Raw genomic sequence first — 22,448 nt, 5'->3', positions numbered from 1 at the left:
CAAACCCACCAGCTACTCCACAGGAGAAAGATGAGGCTGTCTGCTTCTGTAATGATTTACAGCCTTGGAAACTCTATGGGGCAGTTCTACTCTGTCCTGTAGGGTTACTATGAGTCAGAATCAACTCAATGGCAGTGGTTTATCAACTTTATTGCTTGACCCACACAAGCAATGACTTTCCTTGGAAAGTTACCCTACAATTGTCCCAGCTCATGAGGTTGGGCATCCAGAGTGAGTAAGAGGGTCAGCTGGGCCTGTGGATGCTACCACCACTGAGAACCCAAGAACTTAAAAAAGGTCTCTCAGCTCCCACCCTGAATGGAGAAGAAAAAGCTATGTGGATCAGGCATTTCTATCCACAGTTTCAAGAGGAGCCACAATTTAGAAACACTCTTTGGTACATTTTCCAAACCAGACAAAAAAAAAAAAAAAAACCTGCTATCGAATCGATTCCAACTCATAGTGACCCCCATTGAGTTTTGAAGGCAGTAAATCTTTATGGAAGTAGATTGCCTCATCTTCCTCTTACAGAGCACCTGGCGGGTTTGAATTGCTGACCTTCTGGTTAGCAGCCAAATACCTGACCCACTACACCACCAGAGGTCCTTAGTAAAGTTATAAAGATCCCTAATTTGGGCCATTGGACACCCAGCATAGCTAGGAGACCAATACCTGTGTTTGGAGGTTCCTGTCAGACATGCCAGTATCTTGTGCCCACAAGTGGGATAGAATAGATAATGTGTGGCCTGCACCTTGGCTCTTGGGGCAGGGCCCAACCTTCCCTGCAATCCACTGGTTGTTATCAAGTGAGGAGGGCATGCTTCTTTTCTTGAAGAACCTTGGCCACCAGTAGTGGTAAATTTGCCTTCTGAGGCATGACCACAGATTCTGCAAGGACAGTTCTAGATGTGATAGGACAAAGGGGCACCTAGACAAAACTTTTAATTAAGGACTGGGCCCAAAACTCAGGCCACTGGCTTCAGAATGTTTTTTGATCAGATGAGAAAGACCAGAGAAGCCGAGAGCCACAGGCTATATAACAAGTGCTAGAGTTCAGAAACCAGGGCATAACTTGGGCTGGTTGCCCTCATTGATCTCAAATGGGTCTTGTGTACTTGCCAAGCATATGTGTCCAGGCATTCAAGCATGAATTGGGCACCTACTATGCTCTAGGCTCTATGTTGGGGCTGAGGCTCCAACCATGACCCTAAACCTTGGCTCAACCTCATTGACCTCACAGACCAGAGACAAGCATGACAGTGCACTTGGAAATACAAACACCAACAAATTGCCCTTCCTTACCCCCCTCAATTATAGCAGGGATTGTGGGGCTGGCATGGGATCGGGCAGTGTTTTGTTCTGCTGTGCATGGGGTCGCTATGAGTCGGAAACTACTCGACGGCACTTAACAACAACAACAACAACCCACCCACGCGCGCACGCGCGCACACACACACACACATACACAGAGCAGTAGTTCTCAGCCTTGTTTGCACATTGAGTCACCTGGGAAGCTTTTAAAAACTGCAAATACCTGGCCCTAATGCCCAGAGGGAAGCTCTAGTAGTGTAGTGCCTAAGGCACTTGACTGCTAACCAGAAGGCTGGCTGTTCAAACCCACCAGCCACTCCTCGGAAGGAAGATGGGGCAATCTACTTCCGTAGTGATACTGCCTTGGAAACCCAAGGAGGGGTCGCTATGAGTTGGGTCTGACTTGATGGCACATAATAACAACAACAACATGGTTCATGCTGGACATCACTGTTTTTAAAAGCTTCCAAAGTGACTCCAATATCCAGCCAGGGTTGAGAATCACTGACCTAACACAGGGGTGGGGCAGTGTTGGTTCAGTGGCAGAATTGTCACCTTCCATGTGGGAGACTCAGTTTCAATTCTTGGTCGATGCACCTCATACGCAGTCACCACCCATCTGTCAGTGGAGGTTGTGTTGCTATGATACTAAACAATTTTCAGCAGAGCTTCCAGACTAAGACAGACTAGGAAGAAAGGCCTGGTAATCTGCTCCCAAAACTCAGCCAATGAAAACTCTGTGGATCACAACAGTCTGGTTCCTTTTGTGTGGAGTCTCCATAAGTCAGAGGTCAACTTGACAGCAGTTAACAATAACAGCAACATAGGAGTTTGGTTTGCAATCTCAATTTCTATAGGCCAAAAGTAATAATAGTACCAAAATGTCTTTAAAACTTCAAAGCACCCCCATTTGATCACCCACTGACCAGGCTCCTCCTAACAAAGCCAGTGAGCCACAGAACCTGGCGTGCACCCAGAGACTGACAGGAGGAGGAAAGCCCAATAGGAGATAGCCTTGATCGGGCTTCGAGGACTACCCGTTCTTAACATCCCCTTACTCCTACTCCCATCTCTGTGGCAAAAACCTGACGAAAACAGGACATGTGGGCCTCAAGTAGAAAGAAACAACCTGTCTATTCTTCTGATGCCCTTGAATGTGGCAATGGACAGAGTACTAGGATTTAAAAAAAAAAAAAAAATTGTTATTCGTAACAAAGAAACTGAAAAGAAATTCTAGGCTGAGATGAGATTTTTTACTTTCAGTCCTGCTATACCCATTATATTGGTGTTTTTATAAAAACAGCCCCAAGGTGGGACAGAAAGGCTCAGGTGAGACCCTCCAACTCACTGAGAAGGGCATTAGCAAGGCAGGGGCAGCTCCATGGCCAGGGGAAGGGGCCTTTCTGGGAGAAGGCTGTTATTGCAGCTGGTTGGCGCACAGCCACACTGAGCTCCAGCATGGGGAGAGTTGAGCCTTCTGTTCTCATTTGCTCATCTACTCAAGTCACCAGTGTATAAATGAGGTATTATGAAATGCCAAGACAGTTCTCATCAACAAAGAAAGAAGGAAAATCATAAGAAACCACTGTGACGGCACCTGGCCCTGTTGTGTAAGGAGCTGGGGGTGTGGCTGGGGTGGGGGTGCAAACTCAGAGACCCAGAAACCCACAGAGCTTGGAGAATCAGAATGGAGTGTTTAGGGGCGAGCACCAGCTGGGGCCAGCTGTGTTTTTCCTCGGCTCCTTGAAGATCAAAAGTGAGCGTTGTCATCCTCAAATAATCCAAATTTGGCCTTACTCCACCCTACTCATGCCCATACATACTCTCACACACACATTCACACACACAGAATTCACATATACTCACATGTACTCACACTCATACACCCACACCCTCTCTCTCTCACACACACCCACTCACATATATAATTTATATGCATTCACATAGTCATACACCCACAGCCTCTCACACATACACTCTCTCACACTCCTATACGCACACACATACACTCATATACACCCTCAGACACTCATATACACACATACACACAATAATTCCCATACACTTACACACATATTCTCACACACACTTGCATAATACACTCACATACACTCATATGCCCACACACACTCACATACATAAACATGAATTGAACGCCAGGTGACCTAGCTGGGCTGGGAAAGAAACAAGAAAGTAAGTGGCTGGGTGTTCTCTGAGGTTCAGCCCCTTCTTGGTTTCACCTAGGTTGCAATAGTTTAAAGGAGCTTGTCTTCACCTGTAGCATTTTTCAGGTTTAATGCCCCTAGCTTGAAACCTAGAAGCTCAGACCTGGGCCCACGGTATCATTACTGCCAACACTACCTGAAATGTTTCACACCTCATTAAAAAAAAAAAAAAAACCAGTGTGTCAGTTTCAGGTGAGAGGTTGGGATGTTTCCCATCTGATTTGGCCCTGGGCATGCCTGCCCCTCCTCCTCCTTCTCTTCCCTCCACCATCCTTCCTGTTTTCTCTCAGGCTCTTGTGCACAGCTTTGAAATCTTGCTGAGAAGCAAATCTGTCCCCTCTGCCTCGAATGTTTATTTGTGGAAGTTCGGCAGGGGAACTGAGGCTGGTGCCAAGACCTGCCACACTGCTGGGAAATCTGAATTTCCCTCCCTACCCCTCGTCATTGGATGTTGATAGAGGAAATTTGGCCTCCCAGGCATGTTGGCTCACGGTTTTCCCCTTTGCAAAGCGTTTCCAGTGTGACATGATTCAGCTTTCTTTCTTTTTCCTAAAGGACAACTCTGTTGCGGTGGTTACTGTCTTGACTACACTTTACCCAGGTCTCTCTTACTACAGTGGTGACTGGACATTGAGTTCAGGGCAAGAAAGGATGCAATCTTGGGGGCCCTGCTCCTTTAAGCATCCTGCTTTGTTCTTGGCTTTGCTCCCTGATTTCCAGAATCACTGGGAATAAGCCTGCGTGGACTGCCCACCGCCCAGTGAGAGCCAGCCGTGGTTTCTGCTCTCCGGGGTCATTTGTTGCAGTTTGTTAAATTTCAACTATGCGTTTTAATTTTGTGATGGATATTACCGCATCAAAGTCCTCTGGAAAAGCCCCAAGTCTCCAGGAATTTATAATGAGGTCCCATTAATGACTTAGCTTCATGATTTCCTCTCTCTTCCTGATTTCCAAATCTTTGAACTTTCAACTTTATCCCACTTCTGCATAAGAGGTTTGGGAAGAGAGAAGAGAAACTGTTGATGCCAAATGCCAGTGGCACCAAGGGAGCAGCAGGACTTTTGGCGAAAAACAAAACTATGTCAGCAAATAGTTTTTTGAGAATTATTAAGCTACCACAAGTATATTTGATTTACAGCATGAGTATTTGTTCTGCCTACATCTACAAAAATATGTGTCTATTGTACTGAAAATGTCCCCTGTGTGAATAGATTCCAATAAAGGAGAAATGAAAAGGAGATGGAGTGGCAGAACCAAGTTGATTAAAAGTACACGAGGCCCGCCGGCTTGATTGTCACTGGCCTGCCTTGATTTCCTTTAGGCTCCAGGCATGCAGTAGGCCAGGGTTTATCTTCAGGACTGATCAGATGACATTTCTATAGATCTGAAAAGAGAAAAATACAGAAGACTCTCTGAAAAAGCTGTGTACTATGTAATTACAATAGAACATTCTGGAAAAGGCAAAACTATAGAGACAATGAAAAGATCAGTGGTTGTCTAAGCACTCAGCAGTAAGACGGGGTGAGATGAATAGGTGGAGCACAGAGTATTTTTAGGGCAGGAAAGCTATTCTGTATGGTACGATAATGGTGGACACATGGCATTATGCGTTTGTCAAAACCCTTAAGACTGCACAAAGAGTGAACCTTAATGTAAACTATGAACTTTAGTTAATAATAAAATTTATCAACATAAATTCATCAATTGTAACAAATGTACCACAGGAATGTAAGATGTTGGTAGAAGAAACAATGTGCAGGGGCAGCACTAGGTATATGAGAACTCTCTGTACTTTCTACACAATTCCTCTGTAAACATAAAGTGCTCTAAAACATAAAGGTTGCTTAAAAAAAAAAAAAAAAGTCATTCTAGAACGCCAGATACTGCTGGTAGCTGGGGCACATAGTAAAAGCCATGCTTGTTAGCAAAAACAATAATGACAGGTCAAAATTAAAGTTTCACTTAGCACAGAAGCAGACTTCTGGCATACTGGTCTTTATTCAGTTAACACAGATCAAGCACCAATGTGTTAGGCATCAGGTACTCCCCAGAGTAAACTGATTTTAGTAAGGATTTTGGCTTCTGAAATTTCTCATTCCCTATAGAACAATAATTCTCAACTTTTTTTATGGATTAGGATTATCTTTGAGAATCTAACTCCCTAGAGAAACAAATTTGCATGGACACACAGAGGTAGGAGTAAGGGATCATGGAGCTGATGAAGCTGGACCTCAGGTTAAAAGTTTTGTCCTAAAATTGTTTTCCTACTTTTCAGTAACACGCATTGTTTTCCTAAAAAGATCTCGGTACAGATGGACAGGTTCTTCTTGAACTCTCTTTATGAGGTGACCAGCATCTCCTCTGAGCATGGGACCCACAATGAGAGGAGTGGCAGCCTACTGGACAACAAGAAGATCTTTACACTCATGGTCAGGAGATGGGTCCTGGTTCTGGGCTGGCTCTTACCTTGTTGTCATTTCAAAGGGATCTCAGCTTCCCCATCTGTAAAATCGAGATAACAGACCTGTTCTACATTATCACCTGGATTGTTGTGAAATTCACATTAGAGAAAAGATGGAAAAGCATTTTGAAATAGAATGCATCTTTACCCTCCCAAAGCAAGAATATGGCTGCTTTGCAGAGAGCCCCACTGTTACCCCCTCACTGCTCCATTCCCAGAAAAGTCCTCTTACGTGGGACATTCTCAGACCCTGCAAATTAGGAACAAGTCTGTCTAATGAGGCAAACTTTTGACTGCCCCTAGATTCTAAAACACAGTTTTTCTTTCATTAACCATAAATACCAGGACTGAAGTCACTGCAGAGAGAAAAAGGCCTAGTTCCTGTTCAGTCAAAGAAAGTCTCATAACTTATCTGTTCACATACCCCAGAGCCCACCCTGTCATTCAGACGCTCCATGCTTGGGAGACAGCTTGTCTCTGTGACCTCTTGGGTAGAGGCAGTTTGGCATTTTCCCCCTCTGAATGATTTAGTCTGAATTCTCCATTCATGACGCATTTCCTAGTACTCAGGGTGTCCCCTCCTGGCTGCCACACAGCACTGAAGCCAGCTTCCTCTCTTTTCATCTGATGCTTAACAACTGTCAGGTTGCAACAAATATGCTTCAAACCCACATTCTCCCTGTTGCCTAGCAACAACTTCCCTCCCGGATAAATCTGGATTTCCTGTAGCAGCAGCCCAGGACTGAGCATAGAGGGTCCCTCACTGTTTGTCCACAGCTTCGTGTATACTTCACCTCTGGTCTGCATGCTCTTAAGAAAACAGCTCAGCCCTTACTGCAGACCCTCCCACCAGCTCCCAGAGGCCATGCCATACTGTAAAGACACTTAACCCAAGGCTACCTATTTTTGCTCATATTAGGTATATCGTCAATTTAGAAATTAATGCTGTTTTCCAGATTATCTTCTTTGAATAATAATAATATATATAAAAAAGTAAAACTAACAAAAAATTTACATCATAAGAATTTGTTTCTTTTGTGTGGTGATCAAGTGACTCGTGGATGTAAAACATCAGCAAATACTGCTCAACAAGATTTTTCAGAAGCTAGTCCCTGGGTAGTGTAAATGGTTAAGCACTCAGCCACTAACCAAAAGATTGGCAATTCAAGTCTACTCAGAGATGCCTTGAAAGAAAGGCCTGGTGATCTATTTCTAAAATATCACAGCCATTCAAATCCTGTGGAGCATAATTTGACTCTGAAACACATGGGGTCACCATAAATTGGAATTGACTCCATGGCAATAGCTTTTGTTGTTGTTATTGTTATGTTCTAGTGTTTTTTAATCTCCTTTAAGAAAAAGACCCAATTGCACAGGAGAAACAAAATTTTCTGCCCCTGGAGAGCCCAGAGCATCTTGGTTGCTGGCTAGGCATGTATCAATTTCTTTTTATGTTGTTATGTGCCATCGAGTTGGACCTGACTCACAGACACCCCTCCTTGGGTTTCTGAGGCGGTATCACTACAGAAGTAGATTGCCCAACCTTCCTTCCAAGGAGTGTCTGGTGGGTTTGAACCAGCCTTCTGGTTAGCAGTCAAGTGCCTCAGGCACTATGCTACCAGAGGCCCAGAAATTCTTCAGACTGACTGTAGTGGATGGGAGGAAATAGACAAGTTACTTCCACAACCCTATTTATACATCAACCTTAAGAGATCTGATCACACCTTGGACTTGGGTGGGCAGTTCTGAGCACAGTCATGACATGAAAGGGTTATTTGTTACTTGGAAACTTAGGAAAACTTATTTGGCAACGGAAGCCGTGGTGTGTGTGTGTGTGTGATACTTGCCATTTATAACCTTTGTTCCACAAATGTTTTCACATTCAAATAAACTTACAATCTCTTCCGATTCTTCTGGCAGAAACAATTCACAAAGATTTGAATAGATAGTGACGGAGGGAGTCACAGGAAGAAGAGAGCTCTGGGAAAGTAATTTTATAGTTTATGGCAACATCAGTCAGACAGTTGGTGAACTGAAACATATGAAGGGCTGCCAAGGGGCCAGGAATGGTTCTGAGATATGCATAGTGTCTAAAATGAAGGTATGAGTATAAGGGCTTCATTATTTACCATCTCTACTGAAAAGAACTAGGAAGGCAATTGCAGCTCTAGTACCAGACATATAGCTGGAGCTTAGTAAATATTTGATGAATTATATAAAATTATTGTTGTTGTTGTTGTTGTTATGTGCCGTCGAGTCGGCCCCAAGGCAGTATCACTACGGAAGTAGATTGCCCAATCTTCCTTCCAAATAAAATTATTAACCAAAATTATTTATTTTATAAAAATAAAGACACAAAAATGTATCTCAAGGTATATTCTTCCTGTTTCCTCTCCTCCAAGTACTTGGTCTTATTTGTTCTTATCTGACTATCTCTCTAGTGACTATCTAGTCAGTCTCTCCTGCTGATGTTCATCACCTTCTTCCCAGGGCTTTGAAATGCTTCTTCATGGTTCAGTCATAATGGCTAACAAAAGAAAACCACAATGGAGCTAAATTTGTAAAATATGAATGTACTGCAATGATAACTGAAACCAGAAAAATTATTAGTCAACTCTCTGCTAGAAACTTAATCTCCCTCTTAGAAAACAAGGGCAGCATGTGCGTTACATAGCAACCAAATGTCTTGATCACCAGAGTTGGAAATTCAGTACCCAGCTCAAAGACGGCCACTGTCCATGCTGCTTTGAATGTGTATCACTCTCCATAGTCCTGGCAATAATCCAGTCTCCCAAATCAGGCTTCTGAAAGGGCTCGCTATGCCTCTTCTGAATCTCTCATTCCAGGATTTTGACCTGTATATTTTTCCTGTTGTAGTTATTGCTCCAGTATACCCACATTTTACAAATTCAGGTCTGTTCCATTTCACTGTGTTGGCCATGACTGAACCAGTTTGAACTAGTTTTTGAAGGCTTGGTTCTGCCCTCGACCTGGAATTCCTGGCCCTCCCTTTCTGTCCACAAAGACTACCCTCACCCTCACAATCATCAACTTGTCTTATTTCAAACATCAGCTCAAGTGTCACATTCCCTGGCCCCAAGGGGACTGACCACTCCCTCCTTCAAGTCACCACCATACCTTATAGAGACATCTGTCATGGAAACTCTTTTCAACTAGATCATAATTTACTCATTCATTAATGCAACAAATTATTGAGCATTTACAGTGTTCCAAGGATATAAAACAAAAATAAAGCCCATCTCTATACTTTCTAAGAAGGAACTCTGGTGGCACAGTGCTTAAGGCATTTGACTGCTAAGCTGAAGTTTGGCAGTTCAAACCCACCAGCCTCTCTGCTGAAGAAATATGGGGCAATCTACATCCATAAAAATTTACCACCTTGGAAACCCAATGGGAGTCACTATGAATTGGAATTAATTTGATGGCAGTGAGTTTTTTTTATACTTACTAGTTTACAGTTGGTAGCTCTGATAGCATAGTGCCTAAGGCACTTGACTTCTAACCAGAAGGCTGGTGGTTCAAACTGGTTCAAACCCACCAGCCACTCCTCAGAAGGAAGGTTGGGCAATCTACTTCCATAGTGATACCGCCTCAGAAACCCAAGGAGGGGTTGCTATGAGTCGGGGCCGACTTGACGGCACATAACAACAGTTTACAATTTTGGGGAAAGACAGATACATTAGAAAATAATGGAAAGCCAATGTAAAAGTGAAAAAAATAAATACACAGCAAATTATGAAGGAATATTATAAGATTTTCTAGAAAAGGTGAAGTGATTTCAGATGAGTTGACTCTGGCGAATGGAGATAGGATAAGATGGGGTGTACTGGAATGGGGTGGGATGATGTCAGGCAGGCCATTTTATTCATTAGGCCCTAAAATGATAGGCATAGTGTCTAAAGACCACAAGCTTTGCCCTGGCTTATAAAAGTATTTGTTGTTGTTGTTATGTGCCATCAAGTCGGACCGGACTCATAGCGACCATTCCTTGGGTTTCCGAGGCAGTATCACTATGGAAGTAGATTGCCCTGAAAATTAAAAAAAAAAAAAAAGACTCTAAAATACAAGCAAAAAGCTTTAGGAATGAAATTGAAATTGAATGAAATGTTAAACTGAATGTTTAAGCAAGGTAATATTATTTAAATTTAGTATTCATGAAATTTTAAATTTAAAAACCAGTTTATAGTTCAAGTTGTCCCCCTTTGCAGATACTTCTAAGTATTCTCAATGATTGCTGAAGAATCATATCTGATTATTCATTAAAAAACTAATTTAGAGCCAAATAATTTCAAAATCAAAATTAAGAGATATTAAAAAAATGTTTGTGTGTGTGTGGATGCAACATTTTTTATGCAAATAACATGCATCTTCTAAGTTGTTTGCCAGTTGCTGCCAACTATTCCCTTCTCTGGGAGATATTTTTGTAAACGTGCATTGCACATTTTTTTTAACATGTATTACTTTACATACCAAAATAAATAAATTACTTATTTAAAAATATTTTAAAAGAAAGGGGATATAACTGGCCAGATCTCCCATAAGAGAGTCATTTTGAGCAGGGGAAAGGACACAACCTGCCTGCAAATGACACAAAGGGAGTAAAGACATGAGCAATGCTGAGGAAACAGGAGTGTCTACAAAGCGAACAGATGGGCACCTCAGCTCGCAGCCTTCCTCTGCACTCTGGCAGCTGTGCTCTGTTTTCCTTCCTCCAGGAGTCTTGTTTGGTGGCTCTGAACCAGCAATCAGAATCGCTTTGGTGTATTTAATATCACCATGAAACTATTTGTGATTGACTAGCTCAGCAGGGAAACTTGAAATAAGAGGCTTTGATTTTCTCAATTAGATAAAAGAATTTTGTTTCTGGAAGCAATCTTGCAGAAAAGGTTCTGTAATCAGAAAGAAGGGAGGAAATGTTTTTTAAGCACACAGGAGGTCAGATAGAGCCTGTGAGTATATATATAACTATATAGATACATTTAAAATATTTTTTTCCTATCAATTGCAGCTTCCCACACTTCTAGACAGCAGTTCTCAAGGTATCAATCTGAGATCCTGGGGAAGAATATTATCTGATATGTCTCCAAAAATTCAAGAGGTAAGTGGCTTGGTGATGGTCATTACAATTTCATTGTATCCTTCCACTATTTTACCTCACTTACATGATTTAATTGTACCTCAAATCTGTCCAAGGAGAAATACATGTGATCTTTCCACCTAGCAATTACAAAGCACCCACTCATATCCTAAATTACCTGTGCTCCTGGGTAGAGGGCAAAATAAATCTCAGGAAGAAATGCCACTGGAAGTAAGCAACTTGCCTGATGTGGCAAATTTTCAGTGTCCCTACAATTGAATCTAAGTCTTTCTGTACTGAGGTGGTGTATTATTCTGTTATGTTCTTAAAACACACATAAATACATACTACCATACTGCTACTAATAATAGGAGGAACTCTGGTGGCACAACAGTTGGTGATTTGAACCTACCCAGTGGCTCCACAGAAGAAAGCCTCGGCAATCTGCCTCCATAAAGATTACAGTCTAGTAAACTGTATTTGACAGAGTAGCCGGTGGGTCTGAACCACTGACTTTCTGATTAGCAGCTAAATCCCTTATCCTCTTGTGATATTGTTATGTGCCGTCAAGTTGGACCTGACTCATAGCAACTCCTCCTTGGGTTTCTGAGGCAGTATCACTATGGAAGTGGATTGCCCCATCTTGCTTCCGAGGAGCAGCTGGTAGGTTTGAACCACCAGCCTTCTGGTTAGCAGTCAAGTGCCTTAGGCACTACGCTACCAGAGCTCCCATCCGTTTGTGATGGTTATGTTTACATGTCAACTTGGCTAGGCCTGGTTGAGTGGCTGGGCAGCTGGATGTCGTATTCCTCATGATGAGACTGGTAATCAACTCCATGGTAGAATCTACTTGGAACAGCTGAGTAAGCTGCCTTTGGGATATGGTCTGCTTCCTGTATATAAGGAGAAGCTTTGAGAATGGTCTCTAGCTTATGGCATGCTTGGACCCTACATGTAGCCGTGTCATTGCTCAGAAGCCTGCTATGCTCTGCCGACCTTGGGACTTACAATGGACATCAGGACTGTGCCTTTTTCCTTGTCAACCTTGGGGCTTCTCAGCCTCAACAGCCAGTGGCTGTCTGAGTGAAGAAAGGCCTCTAGCTCCAGTGGGCCGGGAGCAGGAGGCAGAGCTGACCCCAAGGTTGAGGGGCTTTCACCCAGCCCCTAGAGCCTGGCACTTTGCACTTGGACTTAAAGCCTCCAAATTGTAAGAATAAACTCCTGCTTGTTAAGGCCATCCCATTTGTGGTATATTCTTGTTGGAGCGGCACTAGGTAACCAGAACACCTCTACACCACCAGAGCTCCATAAACCTTATGGTGTAGTTCTACTTTGCCACATCACTATGAGTGGACATTAACTCGACAACATCTAACAAGAACAACACAATAATAATAGTTTATATAGTGCTTGTGGGCAGTGGTGGTTCAGTGACAGAATTCTCACCTTCCACATGGGAGACCTGGGTTTGATTCCTGGTCAGTGCACCTCAGTCACAATCACCATTCAGCTATCAGTGAAGGATTGTGTGTTGCTATGATGCTGAAAAGTTAGTATTGCTTTGGGCAAATTTGCTGCAAAACACATCTTTAAAATATTTAAGAGCAAGGATATCACCTTGAAGATTAAGGTATGCTTGATCAAGCCATGGTATTTTCAACGGCCTCATATGAATGTGAAAGGTGGACAATGAATAAGGAAGACCGCAGAAGAATTGATGCATTTGAATTCTGGTGTTGGCGAAGAGTACTGAATGTACCATGAACTGCTGGATGAACAAACAAGTCTGTCTTGGAGGAAGTACAGCCAGAGGTGAGAGTGGCCAGACTTCATCTCTCATACTTTGGTCATGCTGTCAGAAGGGACCAATCCTTGGAAAATGATATCATGCTTGGTAAAGTAGAGGGTCAGCAAAAAAGGGGAGGATCTTCAAAGAGAAGAATTGACACAATAATTGCAACAATGAGCTCAAGCATACTAACATTGTGAAGATGACGCAGGACCGGGTAGTGTTTCATTCTGTTGTAACAGGGTTGCTATGAGTTGGAATCAACTCAACAGCACTTAACAACAACTATGATGAACAGGTTTCAGCAGATCTTCTAGACTAAGACAGACTAGGAAGCAAGCCCTGGCAATCTACTTCCAAATCAGCCAGTTAAAATTACATGAGCTGGGAGCCAACTCAATAGCAGCAAACAACAACAACAAATAGTGCTTACAGGCACTATATGTAGTATGATAAGTGCTATGAAAGGGAGGGACAAGGAGGACGTAATTTTCCTCAAACTTTTTCTCCCTCCAGTATTCCTAGCTGCCTTCAGCTTACTTAGCCTGGAAAAATGTGTAATGGGAATCTGTCTTCTCAACGCTAAGCTCAACCTGCGCAGAACATGAATGTGAGCACTGCTGTGCAGAGAAAGTTAGAGAAGGGCCCATTGTACTGATGTCCACCTGCTGCAGTGGGAGTCTCTGTTTAACATTCTTTTCTTCACAAGCATTTAAAAAATTCGTATCAGCATAGTTGGGTTGAAAATGATACATAATGTGAAGAAAAAAAAACACTCTAAAGTCTATTAACACTTATCATTCCATGTGGGGCTTCCAGAAGTTTCCTCGCTTGTCTAGATGGCAAGTCTAAGCATTTGTGACTAGGCTGAAACAGATGGCCTAGTTTATATTAATTGACACTAGACTATTTGACCTTGGAGCAGCCCCTTCATCTCCGAGTGCTTTGATTAAATGAGCAACATAATAATGGTAATAACCCCTTACAAGACTGTCATAAGACTCACTGTTGTTGAAGCAATTTTAGATTCTGACTTTAATATTGAAGCATGGACTGTGATTATGGGCGTGACTCACTGTGTGGATTCTATGTGGCACTCATCATTTTCAGAAGGCAAGCATTGGCATGTGGACAAAGAGAGGTATGACAGATAAACATCCCTTAGTGCAGTAGGAGAAATGTTTTCTGTCTCAGCTGATTGAATCTTGTTGTTTTTTAAAATTCCCAAGTGCCTTATTTTCAGGGGATAAAAATGGCATTATTATTATGTTTTCTTTTTCCCCAAAGCATAGCCAAATGGCATTATGGGAGCTGAGACTCTGGCAACTGTGGTACCCCTCAGCTTTGTTCTCAGCATTACAGATCTACCTTCAAAGGACAAGGCCAGCGAGTACCCTGGGTACTCGTGTGGAGAGGAAATGACCATCAGTATCTTCTCAGGAGCTCTGGCAGCATAGTGCCTAAGGCACTTGACTGCTAACCAGAAGGCTCTGGGTTCAAACCCACCAGCCACTCCTCAGAAGGAAGGTTGGGCAATCTACTTCCGTAGTGATACCGCCTCGGAAACCCAAGGAGGGGTCGCTATGAGTCAGGTCTGACTTGGTGGCACATAACAACAACAATCTTCTCAGTTAGGTGTGGAATTTAAAAAGTGTTTTGCCAAGAATGGAGGCTTCATTGTTCTATATTTGCTTGACTCTTAAAATAACTGACACACACACACACACACACACACACACAATAAAAGAAACCACAAACCACACATTTCAAGGAAATGGAGGAGTTTCCATTTGACAAATTAAACTAATAAAAATATAATTTTCCAAATAGAAGAATCTAAATTCTGAGCTACTTGGCCAAAGAAATTTGCTTTGACGTTGTTTTTCCTGCACAGGGCCACTCTAACATCATTTTATTTCCCAGTTCTTTCCAGTGTCTCCATCTTGATGGGATAACAAAACCTAAGAACTGGCAAATAATGAAATAGTCTCTGTATTTCCCCAAGGGTTCATTCCCAAGAAATTCAAATAAAGGGAACTGGAAGAAGAGAGCCAATGTGAAAATGCTTTGGAGTTCACTATTTGATTTTCTTTAAGGTTTATCCTAGTTTTCTCCTAGTCCCTAGTAGATGGCAGTAGGCTTATTTTCACAGCTGGGCTAAGGGTTGCTGAGAATATGAATATTTTATTTTAAATATAGAAGTCGAACTTATATGTGTCTGTCTCCCAAAACTTGGGAGCTTTGGCTTCACCATGTATTATGGTCCTTAAAATAACCATGTTTGTCTTGCCCTAGTTTGTCCTTCGGCCAAGTGTTCAAAACTTGCTGTGGGTGACCAGGCCCCTAATGCAGAATGGAGGCCCAGAGACCTTCACACAGCTGATGGGCATTCTGTCTGACCTCCTGTGTGGCTACCCAGAGGGAGGAGGCTCTCGGGTGTTCTCCTTCAACTGGTATGAAGACAACAACTACAAGGCCTTCCTGGGGATTGACTCCACGAGGAAAGATCCTGTCTATTCTTACGACAAAAGAACAAGTATGTGTTCTGAGTCCTGTGTGTAAACAGGCCTCTGATATTGATTACCCTGATAGATTAGCATGTGCAAGTTACACCAATCCTCAAGTTGACTTTACCTTGATCTTGTTGAGTGGCTTCAGGCCAAGGGGGTTCTCCTCCCAGAAAGCAGACTTTCCCTTGAAGAAAGGGGGCAGTGCTCATAGAGAATTCTGGATGTGAGCCATGGAAACAACTGAGGCCCACTTGGAAAGGGAACAGAGGGGACATTTCCCACTGATCTAAGTGAACCAGGGTTAAATTCTAGAGGAAGAGAAGAAAGATAAATGAGGAGGAAAACTCAGGGTTGCAAGCAAAGCTTGGGTCAGAAGGGCCCTGGCAAGTAAACACGGCTGTGGGATGTTTTTCCAAACACAATGCAGTGAAAATCTGTGTGTATAGTACTGAATTACTTTCCAAATGGCAAGTCCCTGGCGAATAATCGTTCCCACCTTGCACTATTTTTTTTGGCTCTTGTGAGGTAGATGGGGGTGGTGTCGGGAAGAAATGCAACTGGGTGATTAAAAACTGAAAAAAAAGGCAGCAAGGGACGCATCAAAAGTAGTTAGGCCCTAAGATAGCCATACACAACAAATAAGTTAAGCAGCTAATTGAGGGGGAATTATTGAGGCTAAAGCTGAGATCCCAAGGAGTCCCTGTTTGGCCTCTCGGTTCCTTTCTTCTACATTGGCCTCTGGTCTTTGCAATAATTGCCCCTCAGGCTTCTCAGCCTCCTTCTTCTAAAGTAGAAAAAACCACAGGGCAAGCCCCATCCTTTGTTTCTCTGATGAGGCCATTATTGAGATGCACTGTGGCATTTGTTACTAATGATGAGCTTGTTGCTGGTGAGGTGGAGTGGGGGAGAGTACAGCCTATTAATTTAGGTTATTTGCCAAATCCTCCAGCATGGAGTTGAATGAGACATGTGACCAGAACACACTAATGACCATGTTTAACTATGAGCAGTTGGAGAGTCTCTATAAAATCTGTCCCTTCTCTCCTGGCAGCGTCCTTTTGTAATGCATTGATCCAGAGCCTGGAGTCAAACCCTTTAACCAAAATAGCATGGAGGGCAGCAAAGCCTTTACTGATGGGAAAAATCCTCTTTACTCCTGATTCTCCAGCAGTGCGCAGGATACTGAAGAACGTAAGATGCCAGCTTGTCTTGTCCCTCATACCTTGTGCTTCCCCCAATGAATGAGTGTGTGTGTGTGTGTTTGTAGTTTTAATGTGCCCTCCAGGTAGCAAGCCTCAGGTTTGTTTTTTTGCTAAGTGGACTCTTGGCTTTCCTCCCCCATCCATAGTCATCGTTGGAATGCTTTGCTTCGATGCCCCTGCTGGACCCTCCCCTCTCTACTGCAGCCTACCAGGCGGTTTTCTTTCCCAATGCCTGAATTATTTCCTGGAGGGAAGGGGTCACAGTTCTCTGCATCCTGGCTATGCAGAATGGATAAAGATAGGGAGGAAGAGTATTTCTTCATGTTGTTGTTGTTATGTGCCGTCCAGTCGGACCCAACTCACAGGTACCCCTCCTTGAGTTTCCGAGGCAGTATCACTACAGAAGTAGATCGCCCAACTTTCCTTCCGAGAAGTGGCTAACCGCCAGCCTTCTGGTTAGCAGTCAAGTGCCTTAGGCACTATACTTTAATGAAGTTCAGAGTCAATAATATCATCAATATTACATGTGCCTCAGATATTAAGAAATTAGATTCTTTCTATCTGGGAGGCTAGGAAATAGCAGATTGTGCTGGGAAATATCAATAGACTAAGAAAATTAAAAAAGTATCTTTGGAAAACCTTTCCCACACCTTCAGGGATTGTGACAGGCACAGGAAAGATGTGATGAAAAGTTCTCTCTCTCTCTTTTTCTGTCTTTGTCTGGTTTTAGGCCAACTCAACTTTTGAAGAATTGGAACGCGTTTGGAAGTTGGTCAAGTCCTGGGAAGAAGTAGGGCCCCAGATCTGGTACTTCTTTGACAAGAGCACACAGATGACCATGATCAGGGTACAGAATGTCTTAGAGGATGAATGAGGGAGGAGAAGAAGGGCCAGGGAAGTCCCATTTGTTTCTCAAGTTCTAGGAGCTGTCACCAAATGGAGTTACTGACTTTGGGTGGGAAATATTTCTTGAATTCAAGGGAAAATCTAAAAACTGTGCCACAAGGACCAGTAGCTTCCTAAGTTTTCTTCCTTTTATGAATTTAATTGAGGGCCTCAGATCCAAAGGGTCATCTCCCAAAGGGGTGAGCTCTGTAACTGCAAAGGTGGTTGAGTCTGGTGGCTGATCTCATTTCTAGTTCTATAAAAGGCAGGAGGCCAAAGTCCTATATAATAGGGACAATTAAGGGAGAAAAAACTGTAAGAGGAAGAAAGCTTCCATATATCACCAACACACATATATCTCCTGCCCATTACAGAGATTGATGTATTTGGGGGAAATGGGATATGGATAGATTTGCCCTATAATGGAAGAAAAATCACTAGCTTTGTATAGAGACTTAAGACTCTCTACCCTAATCATTAAAAGTGGGAACTGGCACAAGATCCTGTGAACTTTCTAAATGCTGTGACTGTATTGCTTTTTCCCAAGGACACCCTGGAGAACCCAACAGTAAAAGAGTTTGTGAATAGGCAGCTCAGTGAAGAAGGTATTACTGCTGAAGCTGTGCTGAACTTCCTTTATAAGGGTCCTCGAGAGAGCACAGCTGACGACACGGCCCACTTTGACTGGAGAGACATATTTAACATCACTGATCGCACCCTACGCCTGGTTAATCAATACCTGGAGGTAAGGAGCAGCAGCCACATGAAGACTACTGTGGTGTCCTCACAGCCTATGCATGGGTCCAGAGATCCCTTTGTAAGTCAAATGGTCTTGGGTTTAAGCTTTCATTTTTCCCCACTGCAGAACAAGAATTCTGACAACCCCAATACAGAGATGGACCCTTTTCACTATCAGCTTATCCACAATTAAAACAGTTCTCTCTTCATATTTCCTACATCCTACCTGCTTCCTCAGAAGCCTTGGTGGTGCAGTGGTTAAGCACTTACCTGCGAACTGAAAGGTCAGTGGTTTGAACCCACCAGCTGCTCCACAGAAGAAAGATAAGGCAGTCTGCTTCCATAAAGATTTATAGCCTTGCAAACCCTATGGGGACGATTCTACACTATCCTATAAGGTCACTATGAATCGGAATGGACTCAATGCCATTGGAGTTGGTTTTGGATGAACTGCTCCCTGAATTCTCCTTGGCTGGCTCCTCTTCACTTGTTATTAGCTGTCGTAAAGTCAGCTTTGATTCAGGGTGACCTTTGATAGAATAGAACTGAATGTTGTTCAGTCCTGCTCCATCTTCATGATAATTGGTATGTTTGAGTTCATTGTCAAGGTTCATTGTGTTGTGCCTTCTAACCTAGGGGTCTCATCTTCCAGCACTATATAGGAATTTGTTCTATTGTGATCCATAAGGTTTTCATTGACAAATTTTCAGAAATAGGTCACCAGTCCTTTCTTATAAGTCTGTCTTAGTCTGGAAGCTCCACTGAAACCTCTTCACCACGGGTGACACTGCTGGCTTAGTGTCCAGCATCATAGCAACTTGAAAGCCCCCACAGGTAATGAAGATGTGGTTTCTGATCTTCCTGCCCATTACACAGATGACTGTGTAATGATGGAGGATGTTTCCTCAAAAGAAAACCAGAGAGAAAAATATATTTCTATAAAGCCTGAAATCGCCTTCTCATCCCCATCCCACCTTCTTTCTACTCATCCATTCTTGGAGACTCAACTCTCAAACGTTACCTCTTCTGCTTCAATATAGGTTAGTCATTCTCTCCATGGTGCATTCGTGGTCCTCTGATGACACCTCTCTTAGATCCCTGTCCAAAGTAGTTTAGAGTTAGGTGTTAATGTGTACATCTCTGGCTGAACAGCTGGACTGGAATTATTCAGGGTCAGGGAACATAGCTTAGTCATTTTCAAATTTTCTTCCTCTAACTCCCAGGGCTTACACTTGTCAGTGGCTCAGGTCTAGGCCTCAGTTCATCTAGAACCATTAGAAGGCAGAAGATATTCTGACCAACAAGAGAGGGAATTAAGCTGAGGACTCCCAGGAACTAGCTCTCTGCCTCCCCCCTCCCACCACCACCACCACCAAGCTCCACCACACTCCTGAGCTGTAAAAGATAACTGTTTAGTGAGGAACGCCTGGCTCCACCTGTCACCCTCCTGAGGTGTTCTTGAGGACTACTCCTATTGCTCCAACTGCCAGCAGTATTTCCCCAGATGTGTGAGTCTCCTTCTCTGGAACCATGGAAGTGGCAGCACAGGTTTCCCAAGTGATGTTCCAGAAGTTTCCAGGTATGGTAGTAGCACAACACCAAAGCTTAAGTAATTACTAAATGATTCCCAACTTGTCAGAAGATAAGAATGACCTACACACATACATACCTATATGTATATATATTGCTTTTTATCAAACAGAATCCTGAGCAGCAACACAGATCAACTGACTCAGAAATGTCCAGGGGAGAGACCTGGTAATTGTATATTTCTAGACCTATTAGATGTGTGGGGCCTTGGAGTTTCCTTGCACAGTTATTGAATTGGCATTTCTCTCTTCTCCTTGTGCTTCTACTAGCTAGCTCCATATCCACCCAGCTGTCATCTTAAATATAGGCAAGACCCTGGGAGAGTTTGTGGATGGAGGAGAAGGGCTCTAGTCCTTTATTCTTGCAAAATGGAGTTCAATGGTTCTCATAATGTTTTTGTGAAGTACTATTAATTGATAGGGAGCTCTGGTAGCATAGTGGCTAAGGCACTTGACTGCTAACCAGAAGGCTGGCGGTTCAAACCCACCAGCCACTCCTCGGAAGGAAGGTTGGGCAATCCTACTTACGTAGTGATACTGCCTCGGAAACCCAAGGACGGGTCCCTATGAGTCAGGTCTGACTCGACGGCACATAACAACAACAACATCAATGGATAATTAAAGCATATTTGTCTTTTGTTTGACTTGATATATGTATCATGTACATAAGAGGTCTTGTTTCCTTGAAGGATTCTTTTTCTTTATAGTTTATGCTTAATACAGCTCCAGGCACCCAACAGCAGATTCTGTATGAGTGTGTATATACAGACATACATACATATACATATACACATACACACATACATACATATATGTGTATATATTGCTTACTTGGCTAAGAATTCAGCCTCTAGAGTCAGACTGCCTGAGCTCAAGATCCCTATTGAATGTAACTTGGTTTCCTCATCTATAAAGTGGGAGAATATGATACTTGCCTAATAAATAGGCTTGCTATGAGAATTAAAGGAGCTAATGAATCAGAGCACTTGGAATAGGGTCTGGAATATAGTAATCATTTAATAAATATTAGATTTTAATAAAATATAAACAAAGAAGCAAAAAATACTGCTAAGGAAGAGAAAGATGGCATCATGTGAATTAGGCCCAGTCACTCATCTGGTGCTCCTCTAGAGACTATGAATGTGCTAATCACATCCTGCCTGAGCCACCAAGAGTTTCTGAGGGGCTTGCAATCTCATTATCCAAGCAAAGTGCCCCAAAGCAAAAGCAATGGTAGCCACAGGGCAGTGGCCTCCCCAGGCGTTCCTCAGAGGGATTTTGGTAGTGCAAAAGCCCCCAAAGGTAATGAAGATGTGGTTTCTGATCTTCCTGCCCTTCATAAGGGTGTGGGGTGGGGAAGAAAAGAAAGGAGCAATGAACCAAAAGAAGATAGAAGGGGGAAAATATGCAGCAAAGAAGAAGAAAAAAAATCCCAGGTAATTCATCCTGGATTTTTCTGCTTTTTTTTTTTTTTTTTTGAGAAGTCTGGAGAAGCCTTGAAAAGCCCCATCACACCCTGAGGACCCTCACTAGTAGACCACCTCCACTCCCAGTTGTTGTAAAGTCAACTCTGATTACGTGTTTCAGCATAAGGTTTCCAGTGGTTGACTTTTTGGGAGTAAATTGCCAGATCTTTCTTCCAAAGTGCCTTTGGGTGGACTCAAACCTCTAATCTTATGATTAGTAGCCAAGTGTTAACAGTCTACACCACCCAGATTCCAGGCATGAAAACTCCTCATGAATGGGTTAAGGGTCTCTCCTAGACATGAAAGTAAATATATTGCTTCATGAGCTGTTTAAGGTCAGCTTGAGGCTCTTTTTCTCAACAATAAGACTTAATACTGTACAAGTTTGACAACTTCTTTGGTCAGTCTTCATGCCTGTTTCCCTACCTATCCCCGCCCCCTAAAAAAAAAAGAAAAAAAAATAAGGAAAATGAAACAAAATTCTTTATTTTGGCAAAATACATATAAAATAAAATATTTTCCATTTTAACCTTCTTAAGGTATAAAATTCGGAGACGTTAATTACATATACCCTGTTGTATAGTTATTGTCACTATCAATTTCCAAATATCTTCTATCAGCCCAAGTAGAAATTCAGTACCCCTTAAGTAGTAACTCCCCACTCCCCTTCCCACCCAGCCCCTGGTAAACACAAAAACTTTGAGGGTGGTAATGCTTTCCTTTCTAGGTGGTTGTGAGGATAAAATGAGAAAGTGCTGGGTTCAGAGAGGTGACACAGATATATCTACCCCTGAGACACAGACTCACTGGGGAATATATTTTTCATCAGATTCAAAAACTTGAATCAGCAACTTATCATATTGTTGCGACCCCTCCTCATATCATAGTGACCTCTTTGTGACAGAGTAGAATTGCTTCATAGGATTTTCAAGGTTGTAATTTTTATAGAAGCAAACTGCCATGTCTTTCTCCCACAGAGAAGGTAGGTTTGAACCACTGACCTTTTGGGTTAATGGCCAAGTGCTTTAACCACTGCACCACCAAGACTCCTACTGATATGTATATATACCTGTATATTCATCATTTTTGTGTGTCTTCATTCACACAAGAAGTTCTGGTGCTACAGTGCCTAAGGCATTTGACTGCTAACCAGAAGGTTGGCAGTTCAAACCCA

At 42.7% G+C, this 22,448-nt stretch overlaps 1 protein-coding gene across 1 annotated transcript in view; it reads left to right on the top strand.

Moving 5' to 3' along the window:
- ABCA4 (ATP binding cassette subfamily A member 4) overlaps positions 1-22,448 on the top strand; it is a 222,437-nt gene that overhangs the window by 57,984 nt on the left and 142,005 nt on the right. The window contains exons 8-12 of the mRNA XM_007936124.1: positions 11,027-11,116; positions 15,180-15,420; positions 16,446-16,585; positions 17,327-17,443; positions 18,029-18,226. Coding sequence (XP_007934315.1) covers positions 11,027-11,116; positions 15,180-15,420; positions 16,446-16,585; positions 17,327-17,443; positions 18,029-18,226 — 786 coding nt within the window. The remainder of the gene's footprint in view (positions 1-11,026; positions 11,117-15,179; positions 15,421-16,445; positions 16,586-17,326; positions 17,444-18,028; positions 18,227-22,448) is intronic.

The sequence above is a fragment of the Orycteropus afer genome, unplaced genomic scaffold, assembly GCF_000298275.1.
Source record: "Orycteropus afer afer isolate SDZICR_OR568_19922 unplaced genomic scaffold, OryAfe1.0 scaffold00033, whole genome shotgun sequence".
In the NCBI taxonomy this organism is placed as follows: Eukaryota; Metazoa; Chordata; class Mammalia; order Tubulidentata; family Orycteropodidae; genus Orycteropus; species Orycteropus afer.
Note: the sequence above shows the minus strand (reverse complement) of the source record. Positions and strands in the feature narration are given on the sequence as shown.